This window comes from Podarcis erhardii (genome assembly GCF_964252035.2).
Source record: "Podarcis erhardii genome assembly, chromosome: 10".
Lineage (NCBI taxonomy): Eukaryota > Metazoa > Chordata > Lepidosauria > Squamata > Lacertidae > Podarcis > Podarcis erhardii.
Genome location: NC_138500.1, coordinates 4,162,987 through 4,190,065, shown reverse-complemented (window position 1 = coordinate 4,190,065; position 27,079 = coordinate 4,162,987). Strand labels below are relative to the sequence as shown.

Sequence of the window (27,079 nt, the reverse complement as noted above, 5' to 3'; positions counted from 1 at the left end):
TTTACAAGATCAGATTCGAATCAGGAAATTTCTGTTGAGAACCCCTTTTGTTTTTAAGATTTAAATTTTTCAAATAACTGATGGTATTGGAACCAGTCTGAGATGTGTTCTCTTATTTTCACAAAGGTTTTTAATTTTATTTGGTTATCTTCATTTTTTAGAAGTGTTTTATATGTTGGCCAGCTTTCCTGAGTATTTTTCCATTTTACTGCTATGGCTTCTATTGGAGAAGTCCACCACGGGACTTTAGGCTCCATCAGGTCTTTATATTTTTCCCATACAGCAAAAAGTGACTTTCTTATTATATGGTTAGTAAAATTTTTATGAATTTTCGCTTTTCCATCTATCAGGTAGGCGTGCCATCCCCAACGGTTGTCAAAACCTTCCAGGTCCAAGAGGTCCGGATCCTGCAACGTGCACCAATCTTTTAGCCAGGTGAAACAGGCTGCCTCATAATAAAGTTTTAGGTCGGGTAGAGAAAAGCCTCCTCTCTCTTTTATGTCTATTAAGATCAGGTGTTTAATCCTAGGTTTCTTCCCTTCCCACAGGAATTTGGAAATTTCTCTTTGCCATATCTTGAGACAACCTGCTTTGCCCAGTATTGGAATCATTTGAAATAAAAAGATTAATTTTGGAAGCACATTCATCTTTATAATGGAAATCCTACCCAGAAATGTTAATTTTAATTTACTCCAGGTTACAAAGCTTTTTCTAATCTCATCAACTTCTTAATGCTGAAGTCATAGAATCATAGAATCATCTAGTCCAGTGGTTCTCAACCTGTGGGTCCCCAGATGTTGTTGGACTACAACTCCCATCATCCCTGAGCTCTGGCCTTGCTAGCTAGGGGTGATGGGAGTTGTAGTTCAACCACATCTGGGGACCCACAGGTTGAGAAAGGCTGATTCTAGTCCAACCCCTGCAGTGCAGGGATATGGCGTTGTCCCATGCAAGGACTGAACTTGCAACCATCACATTATCAGCACCACGCAAGTTGTTGCAACCAAAGTTGATGTATGCCTGGTGAGTTTCTTCAGGAAGCTTAATGCTAATCAAAACAATCTAAATCTTGCTTATGCCCCTTGGATCATGAAGAAATTTCCTTTCAAATTAACATTTCTGAGATATGAGCATAACTTGGGTCAATAATCCTTTACGTTTTGGGGCATTTGGTAGTCAGTGAACTGCACAGAGAACATCTCCATGATGCTGTGGTACAGCCAGGCAACATGATTTGAAAGCACAGAGCCCAAGTACATCTTTTTGACATTTCAGAATGTGACAGCAATTATTAGCATTGATACCGTTAGCAGGCAGTTTTTGTATAATTTAGGTTTTGATAATAGGCCTTTGGAACTTCCATTCAGATATGCCTTTTCTTTTAATAGCAGCTGCTTGTTTTTGATATAATTTTAAAATATGTTACTACAATTATTTTAAGGGGCACGGGTGGCACTGTGGGTTAAAACACAGAGCCTAGGACTTGCCGATCAGAAGGTCGGCTGTTCGAATCCCCGTGATGGGGTGAGCTCCCGTTCCTCAGTCCCTGCTCCTGCTCCTGCCAACCTAGCAGTTCAAAAGTACACCAGTGCAAGTAGATAAATAGGTACCGCTCCAGCGGGAAGGGAAATGGCGTTTCCGTGTGCTGCTCTGGTTCGCCAGAAGCGGCTTAGTCATGCTGGCCACATGACCCAGAAGCTGTACGCCGGCTCCCTCGGCCAATAAAGCGAGATGAGTGCCGCAACCCTAGAGTCGGTCACGACTGGACCTAATGGTCAGGGGTCCCTTTACCTCTACAATTATTTTACTTTAATGATAGTAGAACTAAGTTTAATCAAAATTGTTGCAGACGTTTCAAGGAATGTACTTGGGGCATATGATTTATCATATCCCTTTATAAAGTAGGATATTTAGTGGAATGCAGTCTTGTTTTTCTTTGACATTTTAGCACGTTATCATTTATTTATCATGTTTTGCTCACTGCCCAATTCACAGAATCATAGAATTGTAGTTGGAAGAAATCCATCAATTAAATGCCATTTTTGAGAAAGACAATGGAATGAAGGGTTTTGACAATAAAATATCAAATTTGGAGGACATTCTATATAATAACCAAAAGACTCTTTCAAAAATTTATAAACTGGAAGTTGAGGAATGAGGAAATTAAAGAGGTTATGAGAAAATGGGACCAAGACCTAAGTTGTATGATTGAATTGGACAAATGGAAAGAGCTCTGGATAAAACACTTAAATTTATAGCCTGCTACTTAATAAGGGAATATTTCATGAAAATGAAATACAGGTGGTATCTAACCCCTGTTAAGTTGGTTAAAATAAATAAATCTCACAACAATAATTGTTGGAGGTGTAAAAACTGAATAGGAACTTTTTATCACATGTGGTGGTTGTGCCCAGAGATAAAAAAAATTCTGGGACATGACTTATGAGGAAATAAAAAAGTTACCGAAAATCACATTCTACAAAAAAATGGAAGCATTCCTTTTGGGAATCATGACAATTAATACCCCTAAAGATAAAATAAGATTATTCCTTTATGTGACATCGGCAGCAAGGGTCTTGGCTAAATACTGGAAAGAAAATCATACACCCACCAAATAAGGATGGCTATGCAAGCTGACCGAGTACTTGGAACTCACAAAGCTAACAGATGTATTAAGACACGAATCTCATACAATAGTTAAGAAAGAATGGGGTCATTTAAACAACTACCTGATGAATCAAGGTTCAGCACCTAAGATCCGGTTGTGCCTAGAACAGGGGTCACCAACCTAAGGCCCATGGGCTGGAAGCAGCCCAGGGAGGTCATTTGACTGGTCCAATAGCTGCCCTCGAACTAAGTTGCCTGCTTGCATGCTGCACTAAACTGGCAAAGTGCAGGGACTCGCTTCTGCGGCACTGGAAATCGTGTCTGCGGACACACAGATACCAGAAATCACGGGCGTGGGTGGTCACATGCGTATGCAATCCGACCCCCGGAGGGATCTCCACCGGACCGATCAGGCCCAGGCAAGATAAACCTTGCTGACCCCTGGCCTCGAATAACACTGCAAAAGCAATACAGTGGTACCTCGGGTTAAGTACTTAATTCGTTCCAGAGTTCCGTACTTAACCTGAAACTGTTCTTAACCTGAAGCACTACTTTAGCCAATGGGGCCTCCTGCTGCTGCCGTGCCGCCGGAGCACGATTTCTGTTCTCATCCTGAAGCAAAGTTCCCCTTCTTCTTCTTCTTCTTCTTCTTCTTCTTTATTGTTAAAATAATTCAACATTAATACACATACAAACATACAAACATACATTTCATACAACATACCTACATACATACAACATACCTACAACATACCTACACTCCGTCCCACAGATAATTCCCATCACCATCCACCACCCCTCACCCTTTGTGTTAGACTTCCAATCTACTCAATTGCAATTTCTTTCCACTTCTATTACTTTCTTTCACACACCTTTAACCTAATTTCATACTTCTTTTTCTATTACACATTGTTATCCATCTTATTTAGTATTCCAATATTTGAAACGAAACTTGTTTATTCTAATAGGAGTTCTGATTTTTTGATATAGTTTTGCAAGTATCTTTTAAACACCTTCCAGTCCCTGTCTGCCTTCTCTTTTGAGATCCTTCCAATTTCTCCCATTGTTTGTAGTACTCCAATAATTTGGGAAGCCACTCTGTCTTTGTTGGTACAGTACCACTTTTCCAATTTTTCGCAATCAATAGCCTTGCGGCTACTGTTGCATATAAATATAAGGTCTTGTCTTCTTCCTTTAGGCTTCCTGGTACTATTCCCAATAAAAAACCTTATGGTGTTTTCCTAAATGAATATCTGAACATTTTTTTCATTTCGTTATATACTGTTTCCCAAAATTGTTTGATGTTTAAACAATTCCACCATATATGTATCATAGTACCTTTTCCAGTGTTGCATCGCCAGCAGACATCGCTACAATTTTTATTCATTTTTGCTATTCTTTCAGGTGTTAAATTTGAGATAATTTTCTTTCAATATATAACACATAGTGAATTTCATATCTTCTTTCCACAATTTTTCCCATTGTTCAAACATAATATTTTCCCCAATATCTTGCGCCCATTTGATCATTGATGCTTTAACCAATTCATCCTTTGTTTCCCACCCTAAGATCAAATTATACAATTTAGATATATTTTTTGATTTTTCTTGTATTAAATATTTATCAAATTTTGATATTTCTTTTTCGAATCCTAACTTTTTGTCTTTCGCTGAAGTAAAGTTCTTAACCTGAAGCACTATTTCTGGGTTAGCGGAGTCTGTAACCTGAAGCATATGTAACCTGAAGCGTGTGTAACCCGAGGTACCACTGTAGTGTCCTGATAACAAGATGAGGAACCAATTGAAATACAGGGAAGTATCTTTACTAAGAATAATGAATTGTTGTGGTATTGGTGGAAGTCTTTATTTGCTGTTTTGTTAGTAGCTTTGTATGTAGTTCTCTGTGTTTTAATTTAAGAATCTGTTTGTAAAATTTTAGTCAAACAGTGAATGATTTACTGTCATCCTATATATACTGTATATATAGATATGTTCACACACAGAAACATTCTTTTTTTCTTCTTTTTTCTTCTCCTTTTCTTCTCTTTCATACTTCTCCTTTCATTTTTCATCTTCTACATTATAATTTTACTTTTCCTCATTAATTTTTGATTCTTTTTATATTTACTTCATCTGTTTGACGATTGTAAGTTTTGTTCTAACTGTTTCTGCATGCAACATAATTCAATAAAAGAAAAAGAAAAAAAGAATTGTAGCTGGAAGAGGGACCCCGGGCAACATCTAGTCCAGCCCCTTTGCTGATTCGGGTAATTTAGGGTCACTCAGCTCTGCCTTAATAATCCATATTTCAGCTTGGTAATGTTAGTATCTTATGAAGATATTTATACCATTAACCTCAGGTGTGTCCTTACACAGGGTGTGTGTGTGGGGGGGTTCAATCCCCCAATAAGGCAGTTATTACAGGGAAAACTAAGGAGAAGAACTTAACTGTGAGGCTTACTGGCTGTTACATAGAAAGCAGACTTCTTTTTGTCCTCTTAACAGAGCAAAACCGTCAAAGGGAGCAAACGTCCAATGGCTTAGACATGGAGTAAAATTACTACTGGGAGATTTGCACCATGAGGTTGTTGTTGTTTAGTCGTTTAGTCATGCCCGACTCTTCGTGACCCCATGGACGAGAGCACGCCAGGCTCATGAGGTGGCCAAAGTATTGGAGCCACAGCTTCAGGATCTGTCCTTCCAGTGAGCACTCTGGAAAGAGGAAATACACCACCCCATAAAATGAAAATGAAGACACAGGTATATGTAAGATTTGTGTTTGCTAATTTAAATGCAAATCTAGAAATGGTTACTATAATCTAACTAGAAATTAGGGATGCTGTAGAAGAAAAAGAAGAGTTTGGATTTGATATCCTGCTTTATCACTACCCAAATGAGTCTCAAAGTGGCTAACATTCTTCTTTCCCTTCCTCCCCCACAATAAACACTCTGTGAGGTGAGTGGGGCTGAGAGACTTCAGAGAAGTGGGACTGGCCCAAGGTCACCCAGCAGCTGCATGTGGAGGAATGGAGACATGAACCCAGAGTACGAGTTTGCCGCTCTTAACCTGTACAGCACACTGGAGAATTCCACAGGAAATGGAAATGCTCCCCATAGGAGCAAGCCACTGCCAAATGTTAAACAATGTGAACAGCTTTCCCAGAAGAATGAGAGCACAGGAAGGACAAGGCTTGCCAGCCTGTTTTTAAGGCTTCAGGTGGCTGTTAGCGTTTTTGCTGCAACATCATCTCCCCAAGCCCAGCTATGCTGGAAGAGTCCACTGCAAGCTGTCCAGGGTTTTGATTTCCTTAGCCTAACATACCCAGCTCTGCTGGGAAGACCTAATAATAATAATAATAATAATAATAATAATAATAATTACAACCACCACCACCCCAATTTATTATTTATACCCCGCCCATCCAGCTGGCTTTCCCCAGCTACTCTGGGTGACACCCAATAGAATATTAAAAACTTTTACAATAAAATATCAAACAATTAAAAACTTCCCTAACGTGGGGTGCCTTCAGATGTGTTCTAAAAGTCAGATAGTGGTTTATTTCCTTGATATCTGATTGGAGGGAACCGCCAGAAGGCCCTCGGAGCTAGACCTCAGTGTCTGGGCTGAACAATGTGGGTGGAGATGCTCCTTCAGGTATACTGGGCTGAGGCCGTTTAGGGCTTTTAAGGTCAGCACCAACACTTTGAATTGTGCTCAGAAATGTACTGGGAGCCAATGTAGGTCTTTCAGGACCGGTGTTATTTGGTCTTGGTGGTCGCTGCCACATTCTGGATTAGTTGTATTTTCCAGGTCACCTTCAAAGGTAGCCCCACATAGAGCGCATTGCAGTAGTCCAAGCAGGAGACAACCAGAGCATTACATTCCACCAAAACAGGGATAACCAACATGGCAACCTCTGCATGCTGTGGGAATACAAACTCCCATTGGTTCCAACTGACAAAGCCAACAGTCAATGAAGGATGACTAGTGGCACCATGTTTTCTGTGAGATTTTGTCTAGATGAGCTACGCAACCAGCCACAGGACTCAATAGTCTCCCGCTGCTGTACCGAAGGAGAGAGTTTCCTAATCATTCTACTGCTGTGATTCCTTATGGATCACTGCTCAGCCATGGAATTCCCAAATGGCCGAGATGTGCTTTTGGGTTCAGTAGTTCTTCCTGATGACGGGGCCACACGCACACACCACTCCCCACCAGTTGCTCTATAAAACTGCAGGAGTATCTCACATCCTTCACAGAAGACCTAGACTAGCCAAACAAGTGCAGTCGAAAAAGACACCTGGTGAGTAACTTCCATAGCTAGTTTTTATGGGAATGGCCACAACCGCTTAGTTTCCTTGGAAATCCCATCAGCAGGATATGAAGGAGTGTTGTTGGCTATAGTATTTGGTATTCAGATCTAGAGGCTCTCTCTAAGTGAGAAGTTTTTTTGAGATATTGGGACTCATGAAAATTAAGGGGGGGGGATCTTCATTATTTTATATGATTCTTATTTTTGGCATTTCTAGGTGCTGCCCCCCTTAGAGCCAAACTAGACAATATCATAAAATGCATGGCTTCGTTTCACATATCTGGGGTGTGTTGTGGTAAAATAACAGCTGTGGAGAAACCTGATTGGGAGTTACTCCTTTGTCACTGTGCTGTGTTCTTAAGAACCATCCCCTCGCCCTTGAAGCCTCTATTTGCTGCAGAAGGAACATTAATCTTGCCTTCCCACCATATTCCAGAAGATGACTGAGGTTTCCCAGCTGCTCTTTAGTTTTAATTCAATATTTATTAGATGTCACAGAGTCCCTCTTGAGGGCTTACGGTGGGTGGGCAGTCTTCTGAACATTGTGGGATAGGGTAGGAAAGGAAAGGATGAAGAACAGCCAAGCTGAAAACTTCATCAAGTTAATGATGTTGGGTCCCAAGCCAGAATCTTCTCTGCACCCCAGTTCACACTGCTTAGGGGCCCCTCTCCCAACTGAGCCTCAGGGGAATCACCAGAGATGCTCCATCAGAGTATCTTAGTGATCAAGGTGCAGCATAAGAAATCGTAGTCCTCTTTTTAGAAGAATGGCAGAGATTGCATGAGAGCATCTGTTCTACTAACCAGAACTTCCTCTTCTTTGATTTTCCCTCCTCAGCTGAAGATGAGTCGTATCACTTTCTTCCATCTCTCCATTTTGGGCTTCCTGGCTGCCTGCTTCTTTCTGCAAGGTACATCCCAGCTGGGCTCCTCCATCTCTGGCTGAGAAAGGCCAAGCAAACTATAGTAGTTCTCGGGAGGAATGGCGTGGCTTGATGCCTAGCCAAGTGGGGTTTCTGCCGTGCTTGAGTCAATGTGCACGTACAGAGGGCACAGAGAGAAGAAGAGTCCCTTTTAACTTTCCATCAGGGAAGCGGGGCATTCGTGATAAGAATAATAACAATAATAATAATTTTTTATTTATATCCCGCCCTCCCCAGCCCAAGCCGGGCTCAGAGTGGCTAAACAATAACAGTACTAGCAATTACTAACAATAAAAGTAACACAATTTACATAAAATCACAATCAATTGATTGAAATGCATTCTAAAACCAATTCAAAATCAAATTAATGGCAACCAGAGTTCTACGAGGATCACCAAAGGAGGCGGTCAGACTGTGCCTTGGCCAAAGGCCTGGTGGAACAGCTCCATCTTGCAGGCCCTGCGGAAAGATGTCAAGTCCCACAGGGCCCTGGTCTCTTGGGACAGAGCGTTCCACCAAGTCTGGGCCACGGCTGAAAAAGCCCTGGCTCTGGTTGAGGCCAGCCTAACCTCCCTGTGGCCCGGGATCTCCAAGATGTTTTTGTTTGAAGACCGTAAGGTCCTCCGTGGAACATACCTGGAGAGGTGGTCCCATAGGTACGAGGGTCCTAGGCTGTATAAGGCTTTAAAGGTTAAAACCAGCACCTTGCCCTCCTCCAGGAGAAAATCATCCTAAGCATGATGGTCGGCTGTGCTGGAGATGGTTTGGAAGGGCTGTCCAGCGCAGCCAAAGAAAGAACATAAAAAGGGCTCGCTGGTTCAGGTCAATGGTCCATCTAGTCTAGCATCCTTTTCTCATAGTGGCCGAACAAAAGCTAGCAAGCAGAAGATGAGCACAAGAGCTCTCTCCCCTCCTGTGGTTCCTACCAAGTTTGATTGGGAAGGCTGCCTCTAGCTGTGGAGACAGAGCAGAGCCATCATGGCTGATAGATTCTCCATAAATGAGCTACATGAATATTCAAATGCAACTTTCTAGCCCGCTAGGAGTTTGGGGAGTTTGGGGGTAAGGTGGACAGAGGAAGTTTTCTGAGACTCTCACCTCAATATCTGGCTGGTGAAAATGTTGCTGGAAGACCTTTCTGATGGTAAGAGCTGTTTGACAGCGGAACAGGCTTTCATTTGAGGTTCTGAAACGGAGGCTGGATGGCCACCTGTCAGGGATTATTATATATATATATTTTGAATAAATTTTTATTAAGATTTTAAAGGTTACATAGAAAAAAGAAAGAAAACAATCAACAAAGAAAAAACAATACATATAAGGAAAAAAACATCATCAAAAAACAGAAAAATGAAAAAAGCAATAAAAAACAAGTCAAACCTTTAACTCACTTACTTGCATTCACTTATTTCCTTGACTTCCTCATGCCTCCCATTTTTGTATTCTAATTTCAATTAAATATTCCAGCAAATCCTTCCAACTTTGTTTTTATCCTAATAATTTATCTTAACATATTATAATTTTACCTTCTCTCTTTCACCAATTCATTTTTACTTAATCCTTTATATCCTTTCTGCTAAAACCACATAATTTTTTCCCCCAGCATCTTTCTAACATTCCTTAATTTTACAATATTTCTGAAGATAAACTTTAAATTTCTTCCACTCTTCTTCCACCGACTCTTCTCCTTGGTCTCGGATTCTGCCAGTCATCTCAGCCAGTTCCATATAATCCATCAGCTTCGTCTGCCATTCTTCCCGAGTGGGTAGATCTTGTGTTTTCCAATACTTTGCGATGAGTATTCTTGCTGCTGTTGTGGCGTACATAAAAAAAGTTCTATCCTCCTTTCGCACCAATTGGCCGACCATGCCCAGGATAAAGGCCTCTGGTTTCTTCTGGAAGGTATATTTAAATACCTTTTTCATTTCGTTATAGTTCATCTCCCAGAAGGTCTTAATCTCTTAATCTCTTAATCCTACGGCATGTCCACCAAAGGTGAAAGAATGTACCTTCAGTCTCTTTACATTTCCAACATTTATTCTCGGGCAAATGATAGATTTTTGCAAGTTTGAATGGTGTCAAGTACCACCTGTAAATCATTTTCATTATGTTCTCTCTTAAGGCATTACATGCCGTAAACTTCATACCTGTGGTCCATAACTTTTCCCAGTCAGCCATCATAATATTATGTCCAACATCTTGTGCCCATTTGATCATAACAGATTTAACCATTTCATCCTGTGTATTCCATTTCAACAGCAAGTTATACATTCTTGACAAGTTCTTAGTTTTAGGATCTAACAATTCTGTTTCCAATTTTGATTTTTCCACCTGAAAGCCAATTTTCTTATCCAGGTTATAAACCTCCCTTATTTGATAATAATGAAGCCAATCTCGTACCTTATTTTTTAATTTATCAAAACTCTGCAGTTTTAATCTATCTCCTTCTTGTTCCAAAATTTCCCAATATTTCGGCCAATTTGCCTCCATATTGAGTTTTTTTCAGAGCCATAGCTTCCATTGGTGACAACCATCTTGGAGTTTAATTTTCAAGCAAGTCCTTATATCTTATCCAAACATTAAATAGTGCTTTCCTGACAATATGGTTTTTGAATGCTTTATGTGCTTTGACCTTGTCATACCACAGATATGCATGCCACCCAAATACATTGTTAAAACCTTCCAAGTCCAAAATATGTGTTTTCTAGAAGCAGCCATTCTTTCAGCCAGCAAAAAGTGGCTGATTCATAATAATAATAATAAAGAAACAGGGGGATTTGTCTGGTAGGGCAAATCCCCGTCTTTCTTTAGCATCAGTTAAAATCTTAAATTTTATTCGAGGCTTCTTGCCCTGCCAGACAAATCTAGAAATATCTCTTTGCCACTTCTTGAAACAGTCCACCTTGTCCAGAATTTGCAATGTTTGGAACAAATACAACATTCTTGGCAATACATTCATCTTTATCACAGCAATTCGGCCTAGCAATGATAACTTCAAATTTGACCATATTTCTAGATCCTTTTTCACTTCCATCCAACATTTTTCATAGTTATCTTTGAATAAATTCACATTCTTAGCAGTCATATTAACCCCCAGGTATTTCACTTTCTTAACCAATGTTAATCCTGTCTCCTTCTGAAACCTCTCTTTCTCAATCACTGTTAAGTTCTTCTCTAAGACCTTAGTTTTCAGCTTATTCAACTTAAATCCCACAACCTGACCAAATTCTTGAATTAATTGCTATACTCTTTTACTACTGGATTCTGGCTCCTGCAATGTCAAGACTAAATCATCGGCAAAAGCTTTCAATTTATACTGTTTAGCTCCGACTTGTATACCTTTGACCAATTGGTCCTTTCTAATCATATTAAGCAAGACCTCCAGGACTGAAATAAAAAGCAATGGGGAAATTGGGCAGCCCTGTTGTGTTCCTTTCTCAATCTTAAATTCGTCTGTGACTACGTTATTCACAATTAATTTAGCTTTTTGTTCTGAATAAATTCCACCTATACCGTTTTCAAAACCTTGGCCTACCCCCATTCCCTGTAAGTTTTTCTTCATAAAGCTCCAAGAGATGTTATCAAAGGCTTTCTCTGCGTCCACAAATATCAAAACTGCTTTAGTGTTAATATTCACTTGTAGTTTTTCTAAAATATTAATTATATTCCTTGTATTGTCTGATAAGTGTCTCCCCGGGAGAAAGCCTGCTTGATCTTTATGAATTTCTTCTACCAATACCTTTTTTTAATCTTTTAGCCATAATTTCAGCAAAGATTTTGTAATCCACACTGAGCAAAGAAATGGGATGGTAGTTCTTAAGCTGTGTCTTTTCCAATTCTATTTTCGGTATAAGTGTAATATAGGCTTCTTTCCACGACTCTGGTGCCTTTTTCCCTTCCAGTATTTCATTACAGACTTCCTTCAAAGGCTGTACTAGCCATTCTTTCAAGGATCTATAATATCTTGAAGTCAAGCCGTCCGGCCCTGGAGATTTGCCCAATTTCATATTCTGAATGGCTCCTTACACCTCTTGATCTGTTATTTTATAGTTTAGCATTAACTTATTCTCTTGAGAGATTTTTTTGTAATCCATTTGTTTTCAAAAATCGGTCAATATCTATTTCTTTCTGGGTCTCCTGTGTATATAACTGTTTAAAATACTTCTGAAAGCACTTCCTAATCTCCATAGGATTCTGTATATTCTTTCCCTCCACTTCCAAATTTGTAATAGTGTTGAGTTTCTGTCTTTTTTTCATTTGCCAAGCCAGCAGTTTCCCACATTTGTTAGCCAATTCAAATGTATTTTGTCTCATCTGTTTAATCTTCCATTCTATTTCCTGATTCATCAATTTCGTATAATGTACTTGTGATGGGATAATGAGCTGCTTGTGCGTAAAAGCTTGATCCCTCTGGGGTTTGGCTGGTCATCCAAACCGATGCACTAACGGAGCCCCCAAAGCATGACTCCGTCAGTCGCTGGTAGAATCTGACAGTGGGCGTCTACGGAATTTACGCCAACATAAAAGCTGTTTGACGGACATGCGCCTTCGTGACTCTCTGCGTGACAGTTTCCGGCGAAGGGTGGGAGTTCCCAACGGGGGTCCCGTTACCTCTCCACTACTCTCACTGGAAGCATCCCAGAGCCTCCCCTCCGCTGTGACTCCTGCACTCCCCCTGCTGGTTCCCTCTTCTGCTGCAGATTCTCTCCTATTCTCCTGGAGCCTGTCCACCACCTGTCTCTCCGATGGCAGTTCCCTGACATCCACCTCCCCCCCAGGGCCCCCTTCACCGCCTCCCGCCTCCTCTCCCACTGGCGGTGAGGGCGGAAAGCCCCTGAAGGAACTCTCCTCGTCGTCCGAGGATTCTAACACTTCTAGCCACGGCGTACCGTCTCTCTCCCCGTCTTCCTCTTCTTCGTCGGAGTCGGCTTCTTCACCCACCCCTGACTCTGGGAACCCTTCAAACTCTCCTTCCTCATCGGTGGTCCCAAAGTGTTCCCTTCTAAATCGAGCCACGGGTTGCGGTTTTCTTGGGAAACGCTGATGAAATGTTTCTATTAAAACCTCGTCATTGACTACCTCTGCTGGTACCCAAGTGTTTTCCGACTCTGCTTCCCCCTCCCATTCTACCAGATATTCCACCTGATTCCCCTTCCACCTGGAATCAATGATTCCTGCCACGTTCATGTCGCGCTCTCTCTCTTCTATCACGGGCGTTTGGGTGGCCTCTCTCTCACGCTCCCCCCACTCACGTCCCTCTCAGTATGGCGACAGTAATGACCTGTGAAATACTGGGTGTAATTTCATGTGACTGGGCAGCCTGAGTTTGAATGCCACTGGGTTGACCTGCTGTATGACCTCAAAGGGTCCCAATCTTTTGGGCCTCAATTTCTTACTCCCGCCCTTGAACGGTAGCCCTTGGGTGGACAACCACACCCGGTCCCCCACCCTTATAGTTTCACCTTCCCTCCTATTTCTGTCTGCTTGCTTCTTATATTCTTCCTTGGCTTTCTCTAAGTTAAGTTGAAGCTGACGGTGGATCGCCTCCATCTCTTCAAAAAAATATTCCGCCGCCGGCACGCTCCACCTCTCCCCTCCCTCTCCTGGGAATGCCCGGGGGTGACACCCATAATTTGCCAGGAAGGGACTCATCCCTGTGGACACGTTCTCCGCGTTGTTGTAGGCAAATTCTGCTAGAGGTAACTTATCCACCCAATCATTTTCTCTGTCTTTTACATAACACCTCAGGTATTGTTGTAAAACCCCATTTGCCCTTTCCGCTTGCCCATTGGTTTCTGGGTGCCGGGCAGTTGAGAAATTGAGTTCTACGTGCAGTAAGCTCATAAGTTTCCTCCAGAACCTGGAAGTAAATTGTTTCCCTCTGTCGCTCAAAACCCTCAAGGGGGCGCCATGCAACTTAAAAATATGTTCTACAAACAACTTGGCGGTTTCCTCCGCTGTGACTGCATGTGAACAAGCTATAAAATGACACATCTTGGTTAATTGATCTACCACCACCATGACAGCTGTTTTGCCTTTGGATTTTGGCAGGTCCGTCATAAAATCTATGGATACTGCCTCCCATGGCCTTTCGGGCGTGGGTAAGGGTTGTAATAGCCCCGCTGGCGCCACCCTCTCTCCTTTCGCTCGCTGGCACCTGTCGCAACCCCTGACATATTCCCGTACGTCCTCCCTCACCTTGGGCCACCAAAACTCCCTGGTAACCAACCACATGGTTTTGTGCTGTCCAAAATGTCCCGCTGTGGGGCTGTCATGCAACTGCTTGAGTACTGTGCTCCTCAGTTCCCCGTCGGGTATGTACAGTGCCCCTTTGTAATACAACACCCCGTTCTTTTCTTCGAACCCCCCTGTGTTCTCCTCTGTCCTCCGGAGCTCTCTGAGTTTCTCTTGGGCGTATTCATCGTTCTCCGTACCCTCTATCAGTTCCCTCTGCCCCACCGATGCCGCCCCACACACCCAGCGGTCTTCAGGGATTACATGCCTTGCCTCAGGCGCTCCCTCCCCCTCTAAGTACTCAGGTTTCCTGGAAAGAGCATCCGCCCTCACGTTCTCGGAGCCGGGCACGTAACGAATCTCAAAGTGGAATTTGGAGAACTCCTGGGCCCATCTCACTTGTCTCTGGTTCAGCACTCGGGCTGTTCTCCAGTATTCCAGATTTTTGTGGTCAGTTCGGACTTGAACCTTGTGCTGCGCCCCAATCAGCAAGTGCCGCCATTTCCAGAATGCTTCATGAATGGCGAGCAGTTCTCGGTCGTACACTGTGTAGTTCCTCTCGGATTTGTTCAACTTCCGCGAGAAGAATGCACACGGTCTCCATTCAGACGTATCTTTTCCCGGCTGGAGAAGAACGGCCCCCACCGCTCGGTCTGACGCGTCAGTCTCCACTCTCATTGGTTGTTGTAGATCCACGTGCAAAAGTTGCTCTTCCGACGCAAACACCTGCTTTAAGCGTTCGAACGCCCTCTGCGCTTCTCCCGTCCAAACAAATTTCTTTTTGCTATTAAGACAATCCGTGATGGGCGCTGTTAAATGGGCAAAGTTTTTGATGAACTTCCTATAGAAGTTTCCGAAGCCCAGGAACCTTTGCACGTCCTTCTTGGTCTTTGGTGTTTTCCATTCCAGTACCGCTTGAACCTTGCTGGGATCCATGGCCAATCCCTTGTCAGACAACCGGTACCCCAGGAATTCCACCTCCTTGGTATGAAACTGACACTTCTCCAGTTTCACCCACAGCCGGTTTTCTCGCAGCTTGCTCAGTACCTCTCTTACATCTCGCACATGCTGCTCCTCATTGTCTGAGTACACCAGGACGTCATCTAAGAACGCTACGCAGTTCTTGTAGAGCAGTGGCCCCAGGACGTGATTCATGAATGATTGAAAGCAGGCGGAGCCCGCTTGTAATCCGAAAGGCATAACGAGGTACTCAAAGGCCCCCAAGGGGGTGAACATAGTGGTCTTCCACTCATCCCCCTTTCTCACACGTATCAAGTTATATGCCCCCCTAAGGTCCAGCTTGGTAAAAATTTTCCCTTTTCTCACCCGTGTTAGAATGTCATCAATTCTAGGCATAGGGAAAGTCACTGGTTCTGACACTGCATTTAGGGCCCTGAAATCACATACAAGCCTGGGCTTGCCCGTGTTTTTTTTGTCCACAAAGAACACTGGGCTGCCCCCCACCGCTCGTGACTCTCTGATGAAACCTCGCTTGAGATTCTTGTCAATGAACTCCCTTAACTCCTGCATCTCACTGTCTGACATTGCATACAGCTTGCCCACTGGCAATTGTGCTCCTGGGAGTAAGGTAATTTGACAATCAAAGGGTCTGTGCGGGGGCAGTTTATCTGCTTCTTTTTCGCTGAATACGTCAATCAAGTCAGCGTATTGTGGTGGCACCCTCCCCTTGTCCATCACTTCCATCCCTGCTAGAGTGGCCCTGGCACCTGCCTGAGCCTCTCCCTCCTTGCAGTGTTCTAGGCAATGTGCTGATCCAAAGGAAACCACTCTCTGATGCCAGCCTACTAGCGGATCGTGTAGCGCCAGCCAGCTCATACCCAAGATAATAGGAGCTCCTCCCAAGGTGGCTACGTTAAACGCTATCAGTTCGGTGTGTCGTGCCACCCTCATTATCATTGGTACAGTCTGTTGGCTCACTTCTCCTCCCAACAGCTCCCTCCCATCAATCGTGGTAACCTGCAAAGGCTTACTCAATGGGATAGTCTGTATCTGGTGTTCAGCTGCAAACTCTTTGCTCATGAAATTACATGAGCTACCTGAATCCAATAGCGCTTTTATCTTCAGTGGGTGTCCGTTTGCCAGTTCCAGCAACACCTCTATCACAAGCGCTGGTCTTGGAGGTTCCGGCGTGGGCACATTCATTACTCCCTGGCCTGGCTGCTGTGCCCTGATGTTGGCAACCAGGCGTTGGCTTTTACTTGCTCCGTGATTTCTTCTTCCTCCTTCCCCCCAACAGTTCCCGCCATCCCTTGCCATTCCTTCCTTTGCGGACAGACTCTGGCAAAGTGACCTGGCTGTTGGCAGAGATAGCATCTCTTGCCGCTCTTTCCCTCCTTCTTCCGCCCTTCACTGGTGTTTGAAACTGCGCGCGCGCGCGCTGTTCCAAGTTCCATCGGCTCTGCTGGCGGGAAAGGCTGCTCCGGAATCTCTGGAATGCGGAAGTCCTTCCAACGTTCCCCCTTTCCTTCCCGCTTTTCCATAGCTCTAGCTTCCTGGCGTGCCCCAATGGACAGCGCTGATTTAGTCAGCTGATCCATAGACTCCGCCCTAGGCGCCCGGGAAAGTTCATCTTTCACTGCCGGAGAGAGACCTTCTTCAAACAGCATTTGAATAGGTTCACTAGCAAGGTCCCACCCAAGTCTATGAATCAGCATGGTGAACTCAGTCCAGTACTCACGTACAGATCGGCTCCCCTGTTTACATGCCATTAACTGCCTACGCACCACTCCCTGCTCGATCTCGCTGGAAAACATCAAGTCCATGGCGCGGAAAAACTTCATTGTGTCCTTTAAGATTTCATTATTGGCTGCCATCAGGGGCCGAATCCAGTCCCTCGCCCCTCCCTCTAGATGGCCAATCACGTACGCCACTCTAGAGTTCTCGTCGGGGAAGTCATCAAACAGTAGATTGAGAGCATATTGCATCTCTGTCCTAAAGGCTTGATAGTTCCGGGGATCCCCCCCAAATTTCTGCACCAGTCCAGGCACCCGTCTGGCAAGTGGGGTGGTCTTCCCCTTATCTGCATCTTGAGCCCTCCTCTCCTCGAGCCTCGCCGTTTGCAGCGCCAGCTGGACCTCCAACGCCCTGTACCTTTGTTCCAGGCTTGGACCTGCTCCAGCTCCAGCTCCTGCTCCTCCGGTTCCGGCTGGTTCGCTCATGATGCCTTCTGCTTGCACAAGCTGCTTTCAAAGACTGTCAGATTGCTGTGATGGGATAATGAGCTGCTTGTGCGTAAAAGCTTGATCCCTCTGGGGTTTGGCTGGTCATCCAAACCGATACACTAACGGAGCCCCCAAAGCATGACTCCGTCAGTCGCTGGTAGAATCTGACAGTGGGCGTCTACGGAATTTACGCCAACATAAAAGCTGTTTGACGGACATGCGCCTTCGTGACTCTCTGCGTGACAGTTTCCGGCGAAGGGTGGGAGTTCCCAACGGGGGTCCCGTTACCTCTCCACTACTCTCACTGGAAGCATCCCAGAGCCTCCCCTCCGCTGTGACTCCTGCACTCCCCCTGCTGGTTCCCTCTTCTGCTGCAGATTCTCTCCTATTCTCCTGGAGCCTGTCCACCACCTGTCTCTCCGATGGCAGTTCCCTGACAGTACTTGATATAACTTTATCTCTTTCAGGATCTCCTGTGATTTTGGTTTTGATCTCAGTCTCTTTTCTCCTTCCTTTATTTTCTCCATTTCCCCCCCTTTTTTTCATTTTGAGCTCTCTTCTTAACTGCACTCTGTTGTATCAAAAACCCCCTCATAACTGCTTTGCTTGCGTCCCAAATTACTCTTTTTTCAGTAGTGGTATTCATATTTATCTCAAAGTAATCTCTCAAGGTTTTTTGGGCCTTTTTAGTCACTTCCTCATTCCTAAACAGTCATTCATCCTCCATCTAAAGGAACCAACTGGTGTTAGTATCATTTCCATTTTCACGGCATTATGGTCGGAGCAAGTTTTGGGACAGATTTCCACTTTTTTAATCTTCAGGGCCAGCCCCCTAGTTACCCAAATTTGGTCAATTCTTGTCATGTCATTTTGGCTTCAGAGAAGAAAGAACCCCTCTTCCCAAGGGGTTCTTAGTTCTCCAAATGTCAACAAGGTCCATATTGTCAGCCATATCAAAGAACGTCTTTGGTAATCTGCCATCTTTTGTAACCACCTGTCTCTGGGCTTTGTCCATATTTGTAGACACCACTCCATTCATATCTCCCATCAAGATCATATTATAGTCCAGGTAATATTTGTAGACACCACTCCATTCATATCTCCCATCAAGATCATATTATAGTCCAGGTAATTAATCAAAGTTTCATGCAGCTTCTTGAAAAATTCCGATTTCCCCTCATTCGGTGCATAAATACCTACTATCAAGAACTTCTCTCCTTGTGACTGAATTTCAATTGCAACAAATCTTCCTTGATCATCTTTAAATAAGAATTTCGGTGACAGGCTCTCCTTTGCATAAAGCACTACTTCTCTTTTCTTAACTTTATCTGATGAAATAAATTCATGACCTAATCTTTTGTTACTCAAAATCTTCCGATGTAGCCTTGTCACATTTGTTTCTTGTAGGCAAATCAAGTCCAATTGTTCTTTTTTTAATATATGAAAAACTCTCCACCTCTTTTCCGGGGAGTTCAGTCCATTCACATTCCAACTTAATGCTTGCAGTGTCATGGTGTAATTATTCTGCTTCTCCTCCAACAGCACCCAGTAGATTGTCTATATCAGTCAGTGGCGTTGGTTTCCCTTTTTTTGGGTGAACTCTTGTCCAAAGCTTCTGGCTCTTTTCCAAGTCCTTTCTGCAGGTCTTCTTCGTGGTTTCCCAGGAATTTGTCTTTTTCCTCCATTGATCTTATTTTTATCTTTCTTCCTTTGTAGCTAAAAGATAGACCTTGGGGGAAGTCCCACCTGAAAATAATTTTATTCTTTCTCAGAAGGGCAACCAGGTCTCCAAAATTGGATCTAAGATCCAAAAGATGTTTTGGTATGTCTTTGAAAATTTCCAGTCTTGATTGCAGAATTATCAAAGGATTCTGGAAATGCAAACCCAAAATTTTATCTCTTTCTTCTTTAGATCGGAGGGTAATCAGACAATCCCTTATTTTGATCTTCTTTCCTCCTTTTCCTAGTCTGAAAGCCCTCACAATTTTAAATTCTTCTTGTTTCAATTCCGACTTCCAAAAGTCTGCAAATTCTTGTGTCAAAAAAATCTATCAGAGTGCCCTTCTCCAATTCAGGTACAGCTTTAATCCTTAGGTTCGTCTGTTTTTCCTTCAATTCAATCATGGACAACGTCGGTTTATGGTCTTCAATTTGTTTCTGTAGGTTTGGAACCTTCTCTGTTTCCAATTGTGTTACCTTAAATTCCACAGCAGCAGCTTTTTCCTGGGTCAAGGTGGATTCCTGCAACAATTTCTGAATAGATTCTGTATTACAGTTAACCTTCTGTCCCAAACTGTTTAACGTTTCTGTGTTTAAGTCATTTTTTTTAGTTGCAGTATCAACCTTTTTATTTTTCTCCTCGACCCTCTTATTAGTCTCTTCAACCCTCGTACTAAGTTGCAACAAAGTTTCATTAATCTTAGTTAATGCGTTCGCTAAAGCATCTTCTGAAGACATTCCACTAGACTTAGGTTGTGTTGGTACAGTCACAGATAAAGTAGGAAGGCCAGCTGTTGATTGCCTTCACTGCCCCAAGGTCTTCCCAGACCTTGTTGTTATGTCTGGGAATGACAAGTCTACTTTCTCTTTCCCATTTGCCATAACACTAAAACAGTAGAAGAGCCAAGGTCAGTCTCAGATACACAGTTCCTGTTTACCAGTGGAAAATTCCCCTTGTGGCAATTTCTAAAGGTCCCTCTAGGTGGAAACAGTTGCAATAGTCCAGAAAGAAAGTAGCTTTTCTCTCTTTTTTAAAGCTCCACCCGAGAAAAATAAACAGTTCCAATTTTTGTTACCTTCCAGTTGCTTTCTCTCCCTTTAGCAGACAAAGTATAAAAGCTGGTCACAGTGTATCTCTCTTACTGTCAAAAAACCTTCTCTTGATAGCTAGCACGCAGTTTAAAAAGCAGCAGTCTTTTTCACTGGCAGACCGTTCCCAAGTTTGAGCAGTGGATTTTAAGTTCTTTCCCTCTCTCTTGCAGGTTTGTACAGTCCAAAAACACAGCCCCCTTCCTTCCCTGCTTCCCAGGAAGGGAATTCAGAAATTTATCGAGTTAGAAAACAGTCCTTTCAAGTGTAATTCCAATGCTTTAGCTTAAAAGTCTCTTTGCTTTGATCTATCTACAAAGCGGAAGGCGGACTTCCTGTTTAGACCTCCCCGCTTCGGTATCCAATTGAGTCTTTTCCCCCTTCTTTTTCAAATAAATCCAATTTCCCCTACTCACGGGTAGTTGCTTTTATGTTCAAATTGTCCCAGGAAAAAGTCAGCGCTCTCCAGCAATGGCTATGCGGCGTCGCTCCGTGAAAGAAGCAATTGACTCACAGCACCGCACCGCTCACCCCGCTCCGCTCCAAAGCCTGTAAATGGGTTTCCTTGCAAATTGGGGTGGCGCAAAAGGTGCCTGCCGAGTCCCACATTCACAGGCTTCACCCGCCTGTGATTCCTATAGGGTCCCCGCTTCGCCGTACCGGTACAGACCCGATTCCACGGAGCCGATCCCCTCCAGGTCAGAGGAAATCCACCATTAGCTGATGGCACCAACCCGGAAGTCTCCTGTCAGGGATTATTTAGTTGTGATTCAAGCATTTCAGGGGATTGGATTAGATGACCCTTGGGTCCCATACTAAAACAACTAAAACTAAAACTAAAAAACTAAAAAACTAAAACTAAAACTAAAACTAAAACTAAAACTAAAAAACTAAAACTAAAATTAAAACTTTTATTATTTAAACCCTGCCCATCTGGCTCGGTTTTCCCTGCCACTCTGAGCGGCTTCCAAAAGAACGTTAAAAACGCAATAAAACATCAAAACAAAATAAAAAAATTCCTTCCAGTAGCACCTTAAAGACCAACTAAGTTAGTTCTAGGTATGAGCTTTCGTGTGCAAGCACACTTCTTCAGATACATGCAGATACTTCAGATTCTTCAGATGCTTGCACACGAAAGCTCATACCTAGAACTAACTTAGTTGGTCTTTAAGGTGCTACTGGAAGGAATTATTTTATTTTGTTTTGACTATGGCAGACCAACACGGCTACCTATCTGTAAATAAAACATCAAACATTCAAAACTTCCCTAAACAGGTTTTCCTTCAGATGTCTTCTAAACATTGTGTAGTTCTTTATCTCCTTGACATCTGATGGGAGGGCATTCCACAGGGCAGGAACCACCAGTGAGGGAACCAGGCAGAGGGCCTTCTTGGTGGTGGCACCCGCCCTGTGAAATGCCCTCCCATCAGATGTCAAGGAGATAAACAACTATCTGACTTTTAGAAGAGATCTGAAGGCAGACCTGTTTAGGGAAGCTTTTAATATTTGGTAAATTATTGTGTTTTAATATTTTGCTGGAAGCTGCGCAGAGTGGCTGGGGAAACCCAGTCAGATGGGTGGAGTATGAATAAATTATTAATTTTATTATTGTTGTTATTGTTACTGTTGTTATTGTTCAATAAGTGTCTTTTTGTACAAATCCTTGCTTCTCAATAGCACATATATTAGATCCCTCTTCCCACAGGTCCTCAGCATCCTTGAGATTCTGCTGGCCACACAGCCTTTCAGGTCTCACCCCTAGGTCCTGGGTGAGGCCCCTCTCCACTTCCTGCGAATAGTCCGGACTCTGACCCAGCCACGTCCTCCACAACCTTGACATTGTGTTCCCTCTCCTCTGACAGGCACGGAAGCACTTAGCTGCCCCCAGGACTGGATCAACTTTCAGAGGTATTGCTATTCATTAAAGAAAATTGCGCGGAATTGGCATGATGCGGAGGTAAGGAGAGATTCTTGGAAGCCCTGTGTAGCAAATTCCTCCAGACACCATGTTTCCAGTCAAATGTCAAACACCCACCCACCCTTCCTCTCCTCCCTGGCAAGCAACTCACAGCAAATGAAGCATAGTCTTGGAATACAAAGTTATCCCTGCATATGTCACATGGCAGGTTAAAAAAATAATGAAAGAAAGATGCTGCTGCTATAAAGGTGAAAGATACTCAGAGTCGAGTGTGGATTTCATGCTCTTTATTCAGCTCATAGTAGTGAGGAATGGGAGTTCCCCCGAAATGTCTGGTTTATGTACATTATTTACACAATGGGCCCCACATGATTGGCTAATTCCAGGATTCTCCTGTAGGGCAATCAGGTTGTGGATTCACTTCCACCTGGAGCTGGATTGGGTGGCTCCTGCGGACCAATCAGACTGCTGCATTCTGGATCCTATCATTCTAGGACCAATCAGACTGCTGCATTCTGAATCCTATTGTTCTTGGACCAATCAGACTGCTGCATTCTGAATCCTATTTTTCTAGGACCAATCAGACTGCTGCATTCTGAATCCTATTCGGCTTTCCAAGACCTCAGCTTGCAGCCTCATTGTTTCAGTCTATTTACAAAAGGGGAAGGCGGACTTCCTGTGTTGAACCTCCCCGTTACGATACCAAATTAGACGTTTAAAAATCCAATTCTCCTGCTTCAGCTCTACTCACGGGTAATTACTTTGAAGTCAAATTGTCCACAAGAAAAAGTCAGCGCTCTCCGGCAACAGCTATGTGGCTTCACTCCGTGGAAGAAGCAGACGATTCAAAGCACTGCGCCGCTCACCCCACGTCGCTCCGGACCACCGAAACTGGGTTTCCCCGCGAGTAGGGGAGGCGCAAAAGGTGCCCGCTGAATCCCACGCTCACAGGCTTCTCCCGCCTGTGATTTTTAGCGGGTCTCCGCCTTCGCTGTGGCGGCCAGACCCAGATTCCCACGGGGCAAATTCCTCCCGATCAGAGGAATTCCGCCATTACTGGAGGCAGCAACCCGGAAGTCTCAATGATAATTTATTTATACCCCGCCCATCTGGCTGGGTTTCCAACAAAACAATAAAATACAATAACCTATTAAACATTAAAAGTTTCCCTAAATAGGGCTGCCTTCAGATGTCTTCTAAATGTTTGGTAGTTATTTTTCTTTGACATCTGGTGGGAGGGCGTTCAACAGGGTGGGTGCCATTACCAAGAAGGTCCTCTGCCTGGTTCCCTGTAACATGGATTCTTGCATTGAGGGAACCGCCAGAAGGCCCTCGGTGCTGGACCTCATTGTCCAGGCAGAACGATGGAGGTGGAGACACTCCTTCAGGTATACTGGACCGAGTCCGTTTAGGGGTTCAAAGGTCAGCACCAACACTTTGAATTGTGCTCGGAAACATACTGGGAGCCAATGTAGGTCTTTCAAGACCAGGGTTATGTGGTCTCGGCGGCTGCCCCCAGTCACCAGTCTAGCTGCCACATTCTGGATTAATTGCAGTTTCCGGGTCACCTTCAAAGGTAGCCCCACATAGGGCGCATTGCAGTAGTCCAAGCGGGAGATAACCAGAGCATGCACCACTCTGCCAAGACATTCCATGGGCAGGGAAGGTCTCATCCTGCGTACCAGATGGAGCTGATAAACAGCTACCCTGGACACAGAATTAGCCTGCACCTCCATGGACAGCTGTGAGTCCAGAAGGACTCCCAGATGAAGTCTCATCTTTGAGACCCCACATAATCCTTCTTGGGAAATCTTGCAGGAGCCACTCACTGCAGCCAAGCAGCTAGCCCTCATCTCCAAGGTAACCCCCCATGTTCTTTTCCTCTCACAGGCAGACTGCCAAACGTATGGAGAAAGAAGCCACCTGGCCTCCATCCTTAGTGAGGAAGAGAACAAGCGTTTGGCCGCTGTTATAGCAGGAGGAAATGATCCCGGAATTAATATCTGGATTGGACTGTTCAGAAAGAAAAGGGGCGGAAAGGTAAGTAAAGGGGGCAAACTCTCTTTTTCATTTGCCTCTCAGTAGGAGCAGCAGCCGGCAAGGGCACAGAGGAGCAGTCCAGAAGACGAGAGCTCCCTGCAGGGAAGGGAAGGGCAGATATTCCCATCTCTGTAAGGGAGGAGCTGGGGCTCTGGTGAAGCTCTTAATTCAAAGAGTAGCCATCTGCCTGGATCCTCAGGATGCCACACATGCCCCATTTAGAACTCTCGCAATGTTACTTTAATAAGGTTTTAAATCAGCAAAGTTGATATGCCCCTTAGCCTTGGAGCAATACAGTGGTACCTCGGGTTAAGCATTTAATACGTTCCGGAGGTCCGTTCTTAACCTGAAACTATTCTTAACCTGAAGCACCACTTTAGCTAATGGTGCCTCCTGCTGCTGCCGCGCTGCTGGAGCATGATTTCTGTTCTCATCCTGAAGCAAAGTTCTTAACCCGAGGTACTATTTCTGGGTTAGCAGAGTCTGTAACCTGAAGCGTATGTAGCCCAAGGTTCCACTGTATTTGACTATCCAGTTGGAAAAGGAGGACATATCGTCTTTTGTACCTTTAACACTTCTGCAGAGTAGAGGGATGTAACAGGTGCATTTATTGTGCTGGGTGATGGAGAACAGCTGATCCTGGCTAGATCTCCACCAAGCAGTACAAGTCTGAGAGGTCCAGCCGCCTCATCTTCCTTGGGATTTGATCCCACCAGCTGAAAATCAATTCATTGACAGCCTTGCTGTAAAATCACACTGGGGAGAAGAGCTGAAAGGTCGGGGCAGGGGCGTAGGAAGGTGGGTGCGGGGGGTGCGGACCGCCCTGGGTGTAATCCGTGGGGGGGGGGTTAACAAAAAGGCACCACCGCCGCTGTTGTGCGCCATGGATCGCCCTGCCTCACACAGCAGATCACTCCACCGCCACCGTTGTGTGCCGTGGATTGCCGTGTGTGGCGGGTCACCCTGCTGCCATTGCATGCTGCATGCACGGCGGATCGCGCCCCCAGCTTGCACCGCCCCTGCCAAGTGCATGGCATAGTTGTCACTCCAGGTGCCCATGCAGCTAGCTCCGCCACTGGGTCAAGGTCCTCAAATCAATGCGGCTCACTGCTGCCTCCAGAAGTCTTAAGGAATGGATGCCCTCACAGCACCCCTGGCCTCAAATGGAGTCCTTGCAGCTCCTCTCAAGGATGGGCAAAGTCCCAGTGTGTCTCAGGCTGAAGCTGCTTGGGGGTGATTGCTTGGTGCCACAACAAATGATCCCTTTGGACTCATGTCCCTGGGAGTCAGTTGGTAGAACAATGGGAATCTTCATCTCATGGTTGTGGGTCCGAGCCCCACGCTGGGCAAGAAATTACTGCATTGCAGGAGGTTGGGTCCCTTGCAACTCTACAATTCTAGGAATGTGCCCCCAAAGCTCCACGCCCAGCGAGGCCAAACCAGCCATGCTCCCCTAAATTTGATTCTGAATGAGGCAATTGGAAGCTCCTGTTCTTTCCTCAGCAAAGACTTTTTGCTCTCTCTACAGAACATACAGTTAAGATGGTCTGATGACGCCAATTTTGACTACACAGCTTGGGCAGAAGGACAGCCAGACAAGAGCGGATACTGTGTCGTGATAACTGGGGATGGTAAGAAGGGGGCTTCATAAGCTGAAGACCTTTGCTTCTTTGTATTCTGTGAACCTTGATTCCATTCTATTGATTACTGTTATCTATATAAGGCCTTTCAGGACATACCGTATTTTTTGCTCTATAGGATGCACTGTTTCCCCTCCAAAAATTAAGGGGAAATGTGTGTGCGTCCTATGGAGCGAATGCAAGCTCCCTGGTTTCAGCGATAGCAATGTGAAGCCTCCGAAGCCTGCGCTCTGGAGGCTTCATGTTGCTTTCGCTGAAGCCAGGAGAGTCTGGTCTTTGAGGCTGGCAGTGGGGGAAAGCAGCACTTCCCCCCACCGCCAGCCCCACAAGAATTCCACAGCTGGAATTCCCCCACCTCCTAGAAAAGCCCACAGGAGCCACACATCCTTTAAAGAGCGCGCGGCTCCTGCGGGCTTTTCGACCGAGCTTGTGGGGCTGGCGGTGGGGGGAAGTTTTACATTTATCCATGCTGGTTTCTAAACGTGGAGGGAGGCAGGTCTGATGGCTCTACTTTGCTGTTTTCTCTAGATTTTGATGAGTGGAATGATACCGACTGCGAGGACGAGAACTATTACTTGTGCAAAGTGCCACTGTAGAGATGGGCATCCTTCACTACTGAGGCTTTGACAAGCTCAGCACCTTGGAGAATGAGACCAACCTGGAGGTCTTTTTCTTCCACCGGGGCATTCGTTCACCCACCCACATTGCATCCCCATGTCATAGCCTTTGAGATGTCTCCATCTTGAGACTTCAATAAAGAAATTCTCCTCTGCATCCCGTCTCTGTCTCCTTCAAACTGATCACGGGGCTAATCAACCAGGGATGTCAGAGGTCGCTGTCAGAAACACAGGCAGAAACAGCCAGTGTCTGCTTTTCTCACCCCATGTCTGGAAGGGAAGCTGTAGCCTTCTTAGACTTTACCGATTGGTTGGGTTAGCGTTGCTCCCAGAGATGGGGGAAGGAGTCAAAAGACACCGAGGTTGATTCAGAGAAAGAGTTCTTTATTTCTGCTCTCTGGAGGAGCAGGAAGGCATTTGCATGGTCAGTTCACAGCAAGCCCACCGACAGAGAAACTTCAAGCAGCATTGTCAGGGAACTGCCATCGGAGCCAGAGGGAGAGGGAGGGCTCCAGAGGGATTCCGGGGAGCATCCCAGGAGGGAGAGAGGCAGCCCATCTTCTGGGGAAGGAAATCAGCATAGCACCAGTGGAGAAGGGGGGCAGATGGGGGAATCGGCGAGGTGGCTCCATGACTCCTCGCCGGAGACCAGCGGGGAGAGCATGGGTCCTCCGCTGCCCACACCCTCCCTGCGCAGAAGGCTTCCGCGCAGGGAGAGTAGGCAGAGACTAGGCGTCAAAAAGCTTCTTTGCTGGAAGAAGTTCAAGAAACGCCCACTGACGGATTCTGCCAGCGATT

The 27,079-nt window shown here is 44.8% G+C and overlaps 1 protein-coding gene across 1 annotated transcript; it reads left to right on the top strand.

Moving 5' to 3' along the window:
• Positions 1–6,871: 6,871 nt before the first annotated feature.
• On the top strand, positions 6,872–26,365 carry LOC309352003 (C-type lectin lectoxin-Lei1-like). Its single transcript, XM_081880255.1, has 6 exons — positions 6,872–6,910; positions 7,758–7,830; positions 21,929–22,023; positions 23,875–24,024; positions 25,553–25,655; positions 26,193–26,365. The coding sequence occupies exons 2-6, from the start codon at positions 7,764–7,766 to the stop codon at positions 26,258–26,260; spliced, it is 483 nt and encodes a 160-aa protein (XP_081736381.1). The 5' UTR covers positions 6,872–6,910; positions 7,758–7,763; the 3' UTR covers positions 26,261–26,365.
• Positions 26,366–27,079: the final 714 nt, after the last annotated feature.

What these genes read in the sequence shown, in the direction of transcription:
- LOC309352003 (XM_081880255.1), top strand. Translation starts at nt 7,764, where the DNA reads ATGAGTCGTATCACTTTCTTCCATCTCTCCATTTTGGGCTTCCTGGCT. An exon ending in TGCCTGCTTCTTTCTGCAAG is followed by an intron (nt 7,831 to 21,928) that starts GTACATCCCAGC and finishes CTCCTCTGACAG; the next exon opens with GCACGGAAGCACTTAGCTGC. An exon ending in TGTCGTGATAACTGGGGATG is followed by an intron (nt 25,656 to 26,192) that starts GTAAGAAGGGGG and finishes TGTTTTCTCTAG; the next exon opens with ATTTTGATGAGTGGAATGAT.